This window comes from Scomber japonicus, chromosome 23 (assembly GCF_027409825.1).
Source record: "Scomber japonicus isolate fScoJap1 chromosome 23, fScoJap1.pri, whole genome shotgun sequence".
NCBI lineage: Eukaryota > Metazoa > Chordata > Actinopteri > Scombriformes > Scombridae > Scomber > Scomber japonicus.
Window position 1 is genome coordinate 20,382,990 of NC_070600.1, and position 17,608 is coordinate 20,400,597.

The 17,608-nt window shown below is 35.3% G+C and overlaps 1 protein-coding gene across 1 annotated transcript; it reads right to left on the reverse strand.

Annotated features, from left to right (window-relative positions):
* Window positions 1-970: 970 nt before the first annotated feature.
* On the reverse strand, window positions 971-16,476 carry gnsa (glucosamine (N-acetyl)-6-sulfatase a). Its single transcript, XM_053314157.1, has 14 exons — window positions 16,207-16,476; window positions 12,006-12,065; window positions 11,602-11,808; window positions 9,599-9,664; window positions 7,779-7,877; window positions 6,890-7,057; window positions 6,718-6,800; window positions 6,089-6,207; window positions 5,711-5,814; window positions 5,440-5,541; window positions 4,533-4,643; window positions 4,285-4,395; window positions 3,879-4,039; window positions 971-3,102 (listed from the first exon to the last, which is right to left on the reverse strand). Exons 1-14 carry the CDS (start codon window positions 16,357-16,359, stop codon window positions 3,027-3,029), a joined length of 1,620 nt encoding a protein of 539 aa, XP_053170132.1. The 5' UTR covers window positions 16,360-16,476; the 3' UTR covers window positions 971-3,026.
* Between the last annotated feature and the right edge of the window lie 1,132 nt (window positions 16,477-17,608).

A 17,608-nucleotide genomic window follows, 5' to 3' on the forward strand; every position in this document is an offset into this window, starting at 1 on the left:
AGTGCAGGTTTAACTCAGAGACTTTCTGAACGTCACTGATTATTTTGGGGGTTGATACTCGAGCTCGAGATTGCACCAAAGTCTTCACGTCAGATCTTTGGTTAGGTGTTAAAAAATCTGCAAATATTTCATCTTTTTAAAAGGTTTTTTAAAAAAGAAAAGGAAAAAAATATCTGCATAAAATATCGGCTCCAGGTAGGACTGTGTGATATGACTAAACATCACATATCGGGAAACGTCACGATATAGCACTTTATCTGTAAATGTAATATATTGACCACGTGGAAAAGCATAATTTTCTGCTCCATGGTAGATTTTTCATACTTGAACCTTACTGTTAATTTAATTTCTGCATCCACACCATGCGGAAGAATGCAAACTATCCGCTGAATGAGGAAAAATATTGCTGTAATAAGTGTGAAATAAGACATTTTTTTCTATCGTCACATGATATAAATCGTCATATCACACAGCTCTGACTCTAGGCAGCTTTAAAAGAGGAGTTTAACATTTTAGGACATTTTGCTTATTTGCTTTCTGTGCCTCAGTTTAGATGAAAATATTGAAACAACTCATATCTATCTGTTAAATATGAAACTACAGCTCAACAGCTACTAATGTAATTTGTCTAATTTGGATGATTTAGTGACATCTAGTGGTGAGTTTGCAGATTTCAGGAATATTATATTCTATTTCTGCCAAGTTTGTTCAGATGGATGCCACCAAAGTCTACAAACTGCACCTTTTAGAAGTAACAGTCAATCAGCTGCAGCTTCATATTAAACAAACATGAGAGTTATTAATTTTCTCGTGTAACTCTGAACAATGAAATCAAATAGTTTCCCAAAATCTCAAACTCCTCCTGTAATCTTTTAAAGTTATCAGCCTGCAAAAATCAAACAGAATTAACACTGAAATAACTGATTTTAACAACAGAAATATCAGCAGGCCAACGTAAAAGATAGAAAGAAAAGTGTTTTTGTATAGATGAAATAAAAATAATATCTTCCAGTTTGAATGAAAAAAAGCTTAACATGACAAAATATATAAAATACTGTTGATTATTTTCCTTTTTCATGTTGACTGATTTTAAAATTGAGTATTTTTCTTTTCAAGATTCTCCCATCAGGTTAGGAAAATGAATTTTTAGTTATTAAAAATGTTAACTTCTACATCTCTTTTCTTGTTAGACAGTCCAACTCTACTAAATCACTATAGTGTTAAAACTTTTTTTGGCTCAATGAAAAAACAAACACAAAGATGATAGTTGAAAACACTCTAAATGATTCATAAGATAATAAATTATGAAATGAAATTATGTCTAACGTAGATGTCCATTAAACTGACATTTAACTTCTATTATCACACTGATAAAAATTCAGAAGAAATCAATAAGATGACCCCAAAAAAAAAAAGGTAATATTATTTTGAGTTTTATGAATGAAAAGGGAGCTTTTAACGCTGCTCACAGTCTAAATCATTGATCTGATGCCTGAGACACAGATGTAAGAGTCCGTCTGCAGTAATGAGCCGTTAAATCAGATCTGTTAATTTAACTTGGATGGATGGAGGTTTTTTTCATGGATGACGTGCCGCCACCTTTATTTCTATTTCTACGCTTTCCAAGGATCCAAATATATCCCGAAATCATCCAGATTCTCCTAAAGTTCTGTCAGCGTTTCCTCAGATCATGTGATGGTTTCTCTAACTCCAGTGCAAGATTTTAACATTTTGGGAACATTTTTAGGCACTCGTTAACCAGATAATTGTACCGTCTTGTCTGTTGGACTGCCTGTTTATCAGCTTTCTGTAGGTGTCACTTTTTAAAAAGTTTCCCTGTTAAAATATTTTATTTATTCTTCTTGTTTCCTTTATGAGATGTTTTTTAAGTGACATGGAAGTTATACTAACCTGGTCCATTGTTTGCCAGTTCATTAAGGCTAAAATAGTTACAAATTTTGCTTTATTTAGGTAGTATTTAATATAAAAAACTAACTTTTTGACTATTTAAAAATGTTTTTACTACAGCTGCAACAATTCATCTTAATTGGTCGTCAACTATTTTGATAGTTAGTTGTTTTTAGTCTTTATCTAAAGAAAGAAAATGTCCGAATTCTCTGTTTCCAGCTACTCAGTATTTTCTGCTTTCTTTAGTCCTCTGTGAGAGTAACCTGAATATTTTTTGGGTTGTGGACCAAACAAGACATTTAAAGTTGCATCTTTGGGAAATAGTAATCAAGATTTTTCACTAATTTAAGACATTTTATAAAAACTAATAAACTAATCAATTAAATGAGACAAACTACAGATTAATTAAAAATTAAAATAATCGTTAGTTTAAGTCCTAAATTGAAGGCCATGCTTTGGGAGTGTAGTTGCAGAAATAATCAATTGCTTATTGTTTAAATGAAAGTTAGTGTCAGCCCTGAATTTGGGTTTCATGACAATCGTTTTCTTCTGATAATGAAAATGTCGATTGAGGACGATCCAAAAGCAGCAAAGACCAATCAGGCTCGCCGTATTTAAAGAAGCCACTGTTTGGATCATTGATATGATGTTCAACAGAGAAACAGGCTTTAATTTACATGAACTGGATCAAACTTTTGTCACACTTTTTTTCCAGGACTTTTAAACGGACATCACGACTGACCGAGCAGACATTCAATGCACAATTAAAATCAATGGCTTACTATTGTAAATCCATCCTTAATGATAATTTGGCATCCCTGCACAAAATCACTAAACAGCAGCCAAAAAACTGGAAGGTTTTTCAACAAAAAAAAAAAAAAGAAAAAAAAAAAGGTGGGCGCTACACCCACAGAGGCCTCCTGTCTCCATGGCAACCCCACCTATTCCCAAAACGCGATCCCCCTCGATCCCTTCTCCATCCATCTACAAGAGAGACTGGCTCAGGAGGCCCGAAAAACAAGGCAACAACAGCAGGAAAGGCTGAATACAAAATACAATACAGCCCTTCTTTCCTCCGTCCTCTCCTCGTCCGTCATCTGTTCTTCTTCTTCTTCTTCTCATTTCATCGTTTTTCTGAGTCTGCTGAGCCGCCGGCTGTGGTGGGGAAACATCTGTCGAGGGTCAAATTTATACCTGAGAAAACAGGACAGATCGTTAGTGTGTGTGTGATGGAGAGACTGAAGTCGATAAATAGATGTTTGAAAGCAGGTTTAACGTGAATTTGTGCCTCAGGATACAGAACAAATCTACAATAACGATTTATTTTACAGGTTGGCAATTTGTGAATAATTTCCTGTATATAAATTTGGTAATTATAGATAATACAAACCAAGTTCTAATATAATTGCAATTCATTTAATTATCAAATCAGCAAAAAAAAAAAAGAAGATGCATGTGATGTGATAATTATAATAAGTATGTACTTGGTTTTAATACATATTGATCTTTTATATTTTTATGTTTATAATTACAACCAATAAGAAACAATCACTGGCCTCTAAAATTTAATTAAACCCATTTTAATGTGTTTTTTCCACTTTTGTAGAAGAAAAACTATTAATTTTTAGATCTGAGGGAAAACAGTACTCCAGTGAAAATCTGTTAGATATTAAAAAGCTGGACACGACACATCTTTCCCCTCTCTCCCTTTTCTCCTTATTTCTCCTTCTCTCTCCTTCTCTCCGGTCGAGGCAGATGGCTGCACACCTAGAGTCTGGTTCTGCTGAGCTTTCTTCCCGTTAAAGAGGAATTTTTCCTTGCTGCTCTCGCCAAGTTCTTGCTCATGTTGGAATATTTGCTCTCTTTGAATTAAATTAAAGAGTACAGACTAAACCTGCTCTCTGTGAAAAGTGCCTTGAGATGACTTGTGTTGTGATTTGGCTCCATAGAAATAAAGATTGATAACGGACCTCGGGTCGTACACGCCGGGTGTCCGACACGACTGTCCAGAGCAGGACTGCAGCATCATCAGCCGATGGTTCATCTTCTCCAAAACTTCCTGGTCGATGGTCTTAGCGATGTTTGTGAGCTGGAATGGGTCCGCTGTCACGTTGTAGACTTCCACAAACACCTAGAGGGGGAAAAATGAAAGGAAATAAGCAACTAAACTAAACTAAAAAGGTGATGAGTTGTTTCTGGTGCCCCCTAGTGGCCAAAAATATAACTTAAAGGAGATTTAAGTTATATAATTACTAAAAGCACAATGAAACCCTAATTATTTTTCCTTTTTTGTCATGATAGGTTTCTTTATTCCTAATCTTATAGTCACAATAATTTGGTAATAGTAATAGAAGCAGTTAAAAAAGGTTTCTGTACCTCGTTATCATCAAACTCGCAGTACTGCAGGTTGGCAGAGGGGGCGACGGTGCGCACACAGGCGTAGGTGTTGTTGTACGAGTCCTCGCACACACAGTCTGGGAAACACTCCTGAAGACGAAATGCACAAGGGGAAAGAGACAGATATAACATTTGTCTGCTTTCTACTAGCTCACACACTCATCTGTCCTGAACTTTGACTTTCTAGACGATCAGAAAGGTTGGTGAGTATTTTTCCAGTTTCTCACCGACACTCCGGGTCCCAGCAGAGGGCAGGCGGGGTCGGACACGTTGCTTCCCTCTCCTTCATACTCCACCAGGATGTCTGTTCTCCAGCTGGTGCCGTTTATTTTCCCCTCCTGGTGACAGACACACATACAAGAGCTCAATAATCTGATTTATTTATCATCATTATAATTTTCATTCATCGTTTCGTCGACTTCACCGCCACAAGTTCAGCTTCGGTTATCTGATTAAAGGCAGTGTCTTAATTTATATATTTATTTTTTAATATGACAAACTAAAATGTTCTTTATTTAATAAATAAAAGAATTCATAGATTATCTGGAAACGTATATGTGTGTTTTATTTTGAATATTTTAAAAAGCAGTGATACAAAACTGTGGAAGAAAAGTTTAAAACAATCCTAGCCTTTTGAGAAAAAAAAAAAAATTCAGAGAAAATCAGTCAAATTGTGAGTAGCGTACAGATAATAACATGACATGTCTTTTAAACCTCCCATACCTTAATAATACATATTTAACCCAGACATTACATCAAATTAGGCATGATTCTGCAACTCTTTGGTCCAATTTTCTGCATATTTATTTATTTATTCAGAAACTAATATTGGTGAATAGCTAGAAAGAAATTTGTCAAGCTTTCCAGAAGAACTTAAAGGTTTTATAAGTTGGACAATCTTCCAATCAGCTGTATAAAGGGTTATTTTCTGTCTTTCTAAAGGAGATAAGGGTTAATGTGGTGTTCCGACTCCTGATAAATGCATATTAATATAAAACCTTGACAGTCGACAGTGAATCAACTCTAGACTTCATCTTTCTGTCCTTGTAATGACATTAAAACTATGGTAATGAACTGTCTGCTTTGTTAGTCAGATATTTAAAAAGAAGAAAAACATTAGCGCAGCAGCCTCACCATGACGGGCAGGAAGGACATGCCGTCCATCTGTGTCTTGTTGACGTTGTAACCGGCGATGTCCAGGATGGTCGGGCCGAGGTCGACGTTCGCCACCAGCATCTGATTACAGGAAGAGATGTGTTAGGATGGATGGAGACACAAACCTATCTACTGTCAGGACAATTTGAACTAAAGATAACTGGGTTTTTGTCTAGTTTTCAACACAATCTGTGTATGAATACATAGAGAAGAGTTTTATGAGCATACATGGTACAAATTACGTTTGTACCTGAGTGGTCTGGTTGGGTTTGATGTTCGGTCCTCTGACCATGAGAGGAACTCTGATGTCAAACTCATACAGCTGCCGTTTATCCAGAGGAAGAGAAAACTGACCTGAAAGCAAGTCGAGGAAAAGATGAAGAAAAACCTGAGACATGAGGAGCTCAAACCTCCAACAAGGCTGCAAAATCATCTAAATTAGTTTATTTAATAACAGAAAATGAGCCTCAGTGATTCATAAATCATTTAAAAATATCAACATCACATGTTTTAAACAGAACTGTATTTCATTTAAACTTGCAAACAAGGTTTTTAAATTACATGCTTCCTAATTGCTTCTCTCCTTATTGACATAAAAACAGGTTTATATTTAAACTCAGTGACATACCTGTGTGGTAACCGTTATCAGAGGTAAAGAAGATGTAGGTGTTGTCCAGTTCACCTCTGACTTCCAACCTCTTCACTATTTTCTCCACCAGGTCGTCCACTGACAGCAGAGTCCTCCACCTACATATAAAAACATTTAGCATAAGCCATAGTAGTAGTTATTAGCTTATTGGGACGATGCACAGTGTTATTTTAATCGATTTCCATCTGCAGTCCGTTCAGTAGGTCAATATTAAAACATATAACAGCATACTAACATATAATACAAAGCTAAAAACACACAGGACACACACAAATATATTGAGTCATTAGTTACAGAGCTGAGAAGCTTTTTAATTTGGTTTTAAATATAGAGAAGGAACTGCAGCTCCTCATATCATCAGGTAGGGTGGCTTTAAAATATAAGGTATGATAATAATAATAAATATAAAAGGTATAATAAATATTAGACAAACTAGCTCGTTTGCTTGCAGAGAAGAATTTCAACTTGCTTTAAGATACTGCAACTTAATAATGGATGAATAAAAGCACCTTAAGGAAGATGAAGAGGAATAAGAGTCAAGACAAAGAAAGATCGAATGCAAAGGAGTTAAAGGAGGAAGAGGAAGGTGAGGAGGAGAGCAGACTGACCGCTTCTTGAAAGCGTCATCCAGAAACTGAACGGATGAGTTGGTCATGGGTGTTTTAGCCTGTCGGATCAACCAGTGTTTGTCCTGAGGAGAGAAAGAAAGTAAAGAAATAAATAAGTAATCAACAGTGTGAGATCTGTTTTTCATCGCTCTGAGTGAAGAGGTGTTCTTACTTTTCCGTGGACGTTGAAGTTGGGATCTCTGGGCGCCTTGGTGGTGTTGAAGCGGTCCTGGTACTGAGGAGCTGCCGTCCACGGGGAATGAGGCGCCGGTGTGGAAACCATCATGAAGAACGGCTGGTAGTTGGATTTATACTGGAGGAAGTCTAGAGACATGTTGGCCTGAGAGACGGAGGGAGAGGGAGAGAGAGAGATTTTCATTGTGATACATATAGGTCTCATCTATTGAGAGAAAGTTACTAAGCTTAATTAAAAGCTATTCTGCTCTTTTGTGTCATTATCACTATTATTTTTAAATGTGTATTATGAATGTCAGATAAGCAACTTAATTAAGTATGTAAAAGAGAAAAGAGAAACAGCTTAATATTTCGGATAATGATTGAAATATTTGGAAGATACCACATCAACTAATTAATGGACTTTAGAGACAACTCTCACTCTCTTATGATGAAGGTACAATTATCTTAGATATGTTGGAGATAGTGCGGATCACTAAATGTCTGTTCACATACTTATAATATTAGAAAATAAAGTGTTTTGTCAGGAAACCCCACAAACCTGTGAGTTTTAATTGGTCTATAAAGTGTAAAACAATGAGTTATATAGTTCTGTATTTTTAATGTATCTGAATTGAGTATAATAGGATGTGAAAAATACTATTAATAGGAAAATGGCACCACCCAACAAAAGACCAGTGGCTGGTAATTGTTAAAGAAAACTAATTGTCGTCTTAAAAATACATCAGTTTAAATTAGAAGAAGCACAACTGGAAGGAAAATAGAAAAAAGACTTATGGAACGGTAAATAAACTCAAGACAGCATGACTTAATAATATCATAAGTAATAAAATAAACAGAGCACTCAAACATGAATAACATCTCACCAGTACGTCTGTCAGGTAATCTTTGCTGTACTCCGCTCCGTGTTTCTGAGCCTTCCCGTTCACAGACAGAGTGTAGTTGTAGTATTTAGAGTTTTTCTCCTGGAAGAAAAAAAAAACACAACTTTTGTTCATCATGGGCACAACACAACAACATTTTTCATTTTAAAATGAGAGGGTTGTGGGGGGGTCCGAGTAACTGTCCAAAACACAAAAATATTAAATGTACTATGATAGAAGACAAAGGAAAACTTAAATATATAAACTTTTAAGAAGCTGAAACCAGTGATTGTTTGGATTTAAAGATAACTTTCTAATGATTTAACTAATGAATGGACTTATTGTTTCAGCTTTAAATAAAACCAGGAGGATGATCTCATTTAAAACACTTAATTTCTGCCTTAAAAAGAAGTGACTTTCTGACACATATCTTAAAGTCCTGGACTATGAAGCACTGGCCTGTAAAGCTAGAGATCTAACAGTGATCAACATTTAAAGATACATCCTCTTTGTGTCATCACTAAACTTTCTTTTTGTTGTATAGAACTAGTTTCACTCATGTTTTTATCACCAGGACATGATGTGTTTTATGATTATATTCTGCTTTTCCAGCACTCTAGTTCTAATTCATTCAGTTTCTTTAAGCAAAGGCAGATCAAACATATGTTTCGGTCTCATGATCCGACACATGATCCAAGATAAGCTTTCAAAATCTTGCATCACGGTAGCTGTTAGACACGGCGTCCAACTCGCCTCAGAAGCAGCTTTACTTAAAAATAAATGGAGGCGAGAGATGAGGCGACACGTGTAATCTTAAGAAGTGAAAGTCTCCTCAAACAAAAACCACATGAACTGCCTGAGCCGCCGTCTGTGTTGTGATAAGACGTCGGGTCATGAGACCAGTTTTGTGACATGTTTGTTTACTCAGCGAGAGACGGTGAAAGATAAACCGGCCTCGTATCCTGGAAGTGACCTATGTGTAATAACTTCTGTAAACCAGGCTGAATTTATGAGTCTGGCTCTTTCTTCTTCTCAGAGAGAGAGTTTCCAGTCACATGATCGCATTGACTTCACGGAGATCTATGATGGTAAACTGAGCCTGAAGAAGCATTATGAGAAAATTAACTTCCCCACAGAGATGTTAGTGGGCTAAAACCGCACCCATAAATATTAATATACAACATAAATATGATAATATGCAGAAAATGACTCGTAGAGGTGATTTTTAGTCAAGGGAGGAAGAAGGAAGGAAAGGAGGGAGGGAGGAAGGACGAAGGAAGGAAGGAAAGGAGGGCGGTAGGAAGGCGGGAAGGAAGGAGGGAAGGAAAGGAGGGAGGAAGGAAAGAAGGAAGGGAGAACGGAGGAAGAAAGACGGAAGGAAGGAAGCGAGGAAGGAAGGCGAGAAGGAAAGCGGGAAGGAAGGAAAGGAGGGAGGAAGGAAGACAGGAAAGAAGGAAGCAAGGAAGGAGGGAAGGAAAGGTGGGGTGAAGGAAAGGAAGGAAGGAAGGACAGACGGAAGGAAGGAAGGGAGGAAAGAAGGAACAGTCAAAACAGACGGGGTCAATTTGACCCGGGAGGACGACATGAGGGTTAATATAAATCCACATTAGAAGTCGTTACAGGAAGTAGAAGAAATGTCTGCTGTTTAATTTGTGTGTTTTACACCACATTAATGTCCAGCTTTGTTTCCTGTCCAGGCTTTTCAGTGTCAGAACTAGTTTGACAGCCAAAGCTTGACTGAGCCGTTAAACTGGCCTGTTAGCGTCCGACCGGAGCCTCGGAGCAACTTTGAGAGGTTTAAAAATATAGTTTTCCAGTCTTACCAGTGCGACCCAGTAGTTCCAGCCTGGAGGAACATGCTCCACTCCGCCTGCCTCAGCGTGCCCATACTGAAACACAAACAAGACAAATACTAATTATTTAATGATATAAACACACAAAAAAGATGAAATTAAGCTTTAATGAATCCCAGATTATGGAAACAGTAAATAAAACCATGTTAGAAACTTCAACACACTACTTTATGTTTCCTTATAAAAGTCTGCAAAAGACTCTGTTCCTTATATTCAAGATTAGAGCTGCAATGATTTAGTTGATTAGTTAATTGACAGAAAATTATTTTGCAACTATTTTGATAATTGATTTATCATTTTAAGGCATTTTAAGGGACAGAAATACTCAAATTATCTTGTCAAATTCAGCTTTCTTTATGGTAAACAGAGTATTTTTAGGTTGTGGGAAACAGTGATCGACATTTTCCATCAAAGCAAATAATTAACAGATTAATCGATATTTAAAATAATTGTTAAATCAGATCAGAGTATATTTTTAAAAGGCAACAACACACTACTGAAAGTTTTAAAAAAGGACTTAAAACATTTCTTTTTAGTAGAGCATTTCTCTTTTAATTATTATTCTATGATGTTTAATGTTTTTATCTGTCTTTTATATTGATGTTGATGCTTTCCAAGTAAAATGTATTATTATTATTATTGACTGAATTTAGCTTTGCATGAAAAAACAAAGCCCTCTCTTTCATCTGAATGAAGCCACAGCAGCTCTGTGAGGTTGGACTAAGACCGTTAAGCACATTTTATCCTGATGATGCTGCTAGATTAAAGGTCAGAGGCATCATCCAAAACTACTACAATTCATCCAGAGGGGGCATTAATGTGCCTACAAAATTTCATGGTAGTCCATTCAGTAGTTTTTGAGATATTTCAGTCAGTACTAGGAATTTTTTTTTGGTCATTTGGGTGAAATAACCCTTTAAATAGACTAACAAAACAGGACAGATGACCCGGTTCCCCATTTGACCATCTGTTAAATCATGAGAGGAAAAAGCAACTTGGACTTCAGCACGTCAATGAATCTCATGACTAAACATCTTATGACTGTTTTTAACTTAAAAAAAACAAAAAAACACCTGAAGTGACCGAAAGTTAAAATCTAAATCAGATTGAACTGCAGACACATTTAAAAAAAAAAAAAAAAGTGTCCTGCACAGAACGTCTCTCTCTTTTGTCATGCTTTTATTCTTTTAACCATCGTTAGATTAACAGTTTCCTCTCCATATGTGTTAAATTTAAAGTGCTGTGTTGTGACTCACTCAAATCACTACTCCTTCATCTTTTATCCTTTATTCTCAGACAACATCCTAATTCCTCTACACTAGCTGATAAACACATTCAGGAGACGTTTCATTAACAACAGGAAGTCAAACTCCTTTGAGCATTAACTATCAGATATAAACACAACTGAGGGTTTTAATGCAGCGGTGGCAAACAGCAGCCTCAAGAAAAATGTTGCAAATGCAGATTTCCTCATTTGACAAATGAAAAGTTATTATCTTTTTTATTATCTATTAAACTGTCTGTTATTTTTTGAATTTATTGGTTAGTTATTTGGTCTATAAAATGTCAGAAAATGGTGAAAAATGTTGATCAGTGCTTCCCAAAGCCAAAGAAGACAAATGTCCTCAAGACCACAACCCAAATATATTCAGTTGAAACCCATCAAGAACTAAAAAAACTGAAAATGTTCCTATTTGAGAAGCTGGAATCAGAAATGTCTATAAAAAATGACTCAAACTGATCAGTCGACTACCAAAATAATCATTTTCTGCTGATTGACTAATTGTTGCAGCTCTAAAACAAAGAAGATCACAGTTGTTCTTTATATCCTCTACATTTATCACCTATTCTGATCATTTAAGAAACTTCCCAGCACAAAAAAACATATTATAGTTGATATATAAACCATTAAAAAGGCTGAAAATATAGATATAATATATATAGATATATATATGTATGCATGCAGTCGTCACCTGGTTGAGGTATTTCCCAGCGAAGAAGGTCTGATATCCAGCGTAGGTGTGTAGCAGAGCGGGGAAGGTGGTGGCCTCCTCGCTCTTCTGCCAGGACTTACTGCTGCAGTTTCCCTCTAAGGTGTTGTTGATGACGTGGTGGTTGTGGGGGTATTTCCCCGTCAGGATGCTGGCTCGGCTGGGGCAACACAGCGGGCTGGCCACAAACTGGACGAGGAGGGAGAGAGAAAGAGAGAGAGAGAAAGAGAGAGTCATTAATAAAAGATGAGACACAGTAAAAGTAGATCCAGCATCAAGATACATCCATTTAGGGTTAGGGTTATATGAAAATAATTAATAGTGATATTTGATTTCATCCATATTCTCCTTTTCAGACACTAATTGATCTAATTGATGATACTTACTGCGTTTGTGAACGATATCCCTGCATCACCAATAAGCTTTTTGGTCTTGTTTAGTGGATTCTGAAAAAAAAAGAAAAAATACAGATTTGACATAAATTTGTTGTAAAGAAACATTTCATATTTTTGACATTGGTTCAGTTCTTTATTGGTCTTATTGCAATTAGTTCTCTGGTAGAAAACCAATGAAAACTGTGAAGTCTGAGGATTATAAAAAGTAACTGAGACATTGTTTGTGTATGAAATTGCTTTAAAGTCCATTTTCAATCCTGTCAGCAACAAAAATGTGTTTCTATTCACCTCCATTTTATTTAGTGATGTAATGACAAATATCTCAAAACCTGGACAAATAAAGCTGAAATCATCAGCATGACTAAGGACTACAAGAGGTGAATAAGAACAAGTGAACCCATTCATTAACATCTTCTATGAATTGTAGGGTGTTATAATAAAAAGGGATTAGGCTATATTTCATTACAATGTATAGCTATGTAGTCAGACATTACAGATTATCTTAATCTCTAAAAATGGCTTTTATAAATAGCAAAAGTTTAAAAGACACAATCAGGGCTTTTTTATCCATATAAATTTGAGGTATGCATCAGTTAATCTGCTGATTATTTTCTCAATGAATTATTTTGTCTATAAAAAGTCTGAAAAAGGAAAAGAAAAGCCTGTTCATATTTTGTAAGAGCTCAAAGTGACATCTTCAAATATCTTGATTTGTCTGATCAACAATACAAAATCTAAAGATATTCAGTTTACTGTCACGTATAACACAAAGATTCACATTTAAGAAGCTGCAAACACTCAATATTTGGCTTTTTTTGCTTTAAAAAATGATCAAAAAATCAAAACTGGTTGACAATAAATTTTCTGTTGATCATCTAATGAATGAATCATTGCAGCTCTTGAGGAGTACACAGTTGTTTTTTTTTAATTAAAGAGCTTTAGCAGAAGATATAAATCTGTGTATTAACCCTTGTGTCTTCCTCCTTCCTCCCTCCCTCCTTTCCTTGATTATTCCTTCCTTCCTCCCTCCCTCCTTCTCTCTTTCTTTCATCTGTCCTTCTTTCCTACCTTTCTTCCTTCCTTCTTTCCTTTCCTCCCTTCTTCCTTCCCTCCTTCCTTCCTTCCTTATTACTTCTTTCCTTTCCTCCCTTCCTTCCTCCCTCCCCCTTTTCCTTCCTTCTTCCCTTTCTCCCTCCTTTCCGTCCTTGACTCGAGGACAACAGGAGGGTTAAGTGTTTTTCTGTCTATAAGGATTTCTTTTCTTCACTGCTGTATGAGGGGAAAAACATTTAAAGCATCAGAAAACATTAAGAACGAACACTCATACACACACCCAGTTTACTAACCAGAAATAAAGCAGCATTGTTTTAACCGCCCTGCAATAATTCGTATTATCAGGAGAGCTGTAATCTCTATTGTGTAAACTGTTTCATGGAGGTCTTGAGCTAACTTCAAGGTCATTTTTGGAGGCTGTTTGTGGTGATGTTGAACTGAAACACTGAGATATGTTTGTTCTATTTTATCAAACCCTATTTAAATCAATGAGGGTCAAACTTAACTCTGTGTGTCCAATAAACAGGCAGCAGTGAATATATTATTAGTCCATGTATGAAAAGACCTGTCAGCCTGTTTTAGAGTTATAAATGTTTCATCCACTACCAGCATGTCTGTCAGATTTGAACCTTTAATTGTCACATTTTACATTAAAACTCAGATGCTTGTTTTCCACATAAGGATATTTTAGAAGGAGGGAGAGAGTCTGCTGAAAACAGTGGCAGCAGGTTACAACACATGATAAGGGCTGCTGACTCGGTGAGATGTCGAAATGATGTGTTCAACCAGGAATGTGAGCAGTCAGCTTTATCAGCAGCGGTGGAAGAAGTACCCAAATCTTTTAAGTAAAAGTACCAAAACAACAATGAAAAACAAATCCTGCTTAACCTAAAAGTACTTAAGTATTATGAGCTCGATGTAGTTAAAGGGTTGCAGTAAAAACACTGCAGTATTATGAGTGATGTAGTATGCAGTATTACAGTAAAAGTACTGCAGTATTATGAGTGATGTAGTATGCAGTATTACAGTAAAAGTACTGCAGTATTATGAGTGATGTAGTATGCAGTATTACAGTATAAGTAGTGATATATTATTATATATGACATCATTAGATTATTAATAGTGAAGCATCAGTGTTAGAGCAGCATGTTACTGTTGTAGCTGCTGGAGGTGGAGCTAGTTTAGCTAGTTTAGCTTAGCTAGTTTATACTACTTTATATACAGTTAGCTAGTTTACACTACTTTATATACAGTTAGCTAGTTTATACTACTTTATATACAGTTAGCTAGTTTATACTACTTTATATACAGTTAGCTAGTTTATACTACTTTATATACAGTTAGCTAGTTTATACTACTTTATATACAGTTAGCTAGTTTATATTACTTTATATACAGTTAGCTAGTTTATACTATTTTATATACAGTTAGCTAGTTTATACTACTTTATATACAGTTAGCTAGTTTATACTACTTTATATACAGTTAGCTAGTTTACACTACTTTATATACAGTTAGCTAGTTTACACTACTTTATATACAGTTAGCTAGTTTATATTACTTTATATACAGTTAGCTAGTTTATACTACTTTATATACAGTTAGCTAGTTTATACTACTTTATATACAGTTAGCTAGTTTACACTACTTTATATACAGTTAGCTAGTTTATACTACTTTATATACAGTTAGCTAGTTTACACTACTTTATATACAGTTAGCTAGTTTATACTACTTTATATACAGTTAGCTAGTTTATACTATTTTATATACAGTTAGCTAGTTTACACTACTTTATATACAGTTAGCTAGTTTACACTACTTCATATACAGTTAGCTAGTTTATACTACTTTATATACAGTTAGCTAGTTTATACTACTTTATATACAGTTAGCTAGTTTATACTACTTTATATACAGTTAGCTAGTTTACATTACTTTATATACAGTTAGCTAGTTTAGTCCAGTGGATCCCAACCTAGGGGTCGAGGCCCCTCCAAAGGGTCAGCAGATAAATGTGAGGGGTCATGAGATGATTAATGGGAGAGGAAAGAAGAAAAAACATCTGATGGACAAATCTGTTTTCAGTCTTTGGACTTTGTCTCTAATCTTTGATTTTTTCTGAAATATGGATCATTTCAACATTTATTGAAATGAAACCATGTGAGAAGTTTAGAGGGAAAAATCACTATTTGGTGGAGCTGTTAACTTTAGAGACTTGTTAGAAAAATCCATTGATTCAAATCTTCACCTAAAAAGTAACTAAAACTGTCAAATTAAATGTAGTGGAGTAGAAAGTACAATATTACCCTCTGAAATGTGGTGGAGTGGAAATATAGTAGCATCAAATGGACATATTCATTACTTTACTTAAGAATAGTACTTAGTTACTTTCCACCACTGACAGCAGCTAATACAAAACACCATGAAAGAAACCTATAATATTAACCCAATAACCCAATATTAAGGTTATTATATAATGTTTTATTTTACTGCCTTATTTTGTAATGTTTACATTTTTTAAGCATGTAAAGCATTTTGTAATTTGGTATTTAAAAGTGCTGTATAAATGAAGTTTATTATTATGATTATTATTATTATTAGTAGTAGTATAATATCAACCTTAGGTGTAGATTACTGTTCACTTTCAACAATTGTGGTAATAAGAAAATTAAATGCATGTGATTAATGTAAAAATTACACATTCACAGCTCTAAAAATGCAAATTAACCATTATTTTTATTGCTAATTACTAATAATGAAGACAAATCTCTTCTTCAAACAATAAGAAGACTGCCTAACAGATTTACAATGATTTAATTGATTTATTTAGACTAAATGTCAAGTTTAGACCACTTAAATGTATGTGATTAATGCAAAAATGACACATTCACAGCTCTAAAAATGCAAGTTAACCATTATTTTTATAGCTTACCACTAATAATAAAGAAATTACATTGACAAAATCTCTTCAGCAAACAATAAGATAAGATTTATAAAGATTTAATTGATATATTTGGATTAAAAAGTCAAGTTTAGACCAATTAAACACACCTCTCCTCTACCATGACTCACAGATACGCTCCTAAATAGTCAAACATGTGCAATAAAACATTATATTTAATAAAAATGTACTTACTAGACCTCCAATAGCGATGTCTAGGTCGTCTGTGAGGATCAAAACAATGTTAGGTCTCCGGTATGATGCAGCAAACACACCGCTGCTGCTGCACAAAGTGACGCACATCAACAAAGTCGACAAAAACCAGCGATTTAAAACCATTTTCATCATTTAGTCACGAACAACAACGAGCTGCACGTCTCTTCTCTCTCTTTCGGTGTGTGTTTTCAGACAGGGTGAAGTGTTGTCTCTCCTCTTTGAGAAGAAGAAGAAAAAAAACACAACAAGACTCGGCCCTGTTTCTGTTTCTGAGACAACACTTCCTGTTTCCTGGTCACGTGGTCTAACCTCTGGTCAGCTGATCAAAAGCAAAACCCTCCACATGATTAATATATAGAGAAAAAAGCTCTAAAACATAATAATAATAATAAAGGGAAGAAAATGGGGATGTTAATGTCTTTTTCCACCCTGCTATTTTTAATTGTATGCCTTTTTTTTTTTTTAAGTATATATTTAACCCTTACAGACTGTTCATATCTACACATTTGCAGTATGTTCCCCTCATAAAAGGGGGAACAACATAAAAAAATGTTTAGAAAGCATCAATAGTAGATCAGACTGATGAATAAATGTGTGATTATACCTTGATTAATGCTTCAGAGAGCAGATAAAGTGTATTTTTTAGGTTTACCACCACACATTTTTGGAGAAAAAACACCTGGTATCAAACAATATCATGAAAATATAACATAACAATAATTATTATAATGTATTTTATTGAAACTGAAACTTTAAATAACTTTATGGAACTGTGTGGTTTATTGTATAACCATTAAAACCATAATAGCATTAGTATGTTCTCCTTATAAAAAGTGTCAATACCAAATTTTGAACCACAGATCTGTTTAGAAAGCATCAATAGTCGATCAGACTCATACAATATCATGTCCTATGTCATATTTTTATAATCATAAATAAATAAAGTACGCTGCCTCTCGCCCAATGGCAGCTGGGATTGGCTCCAGCCTCCCTGCAACCCTCCAGAGAGGATAAGTGGTTTGGAAAATGAATGAATGAATAAATAAATAAAGCACCCATATTTCTTCTCTCCCATCATTGTTCGCCCCTTTCTACTCAAGGGCCCCTGGACTCTTGCCCAGATTGCCCATATGGTGGATCGGGCCTTGGTTCTGTGTGTCAGCTCAGGGGAGTGTGAACCCACTGATAGTGTCTACAGCTCCAGATTTGACTTTATCAGTAGATAAACTGGAATCATTAAAGCCCAGCAGATGACGATGGTGTCTACACATGGAGGTGGTCTCCTGAGGCTCAATGTTTTATTTAATTTTGCATTGCACTTTATTAGAGAAACATGTTAGGTCACATTCAGCGTGCTTTACTGTGTTTTAACCCTTACACT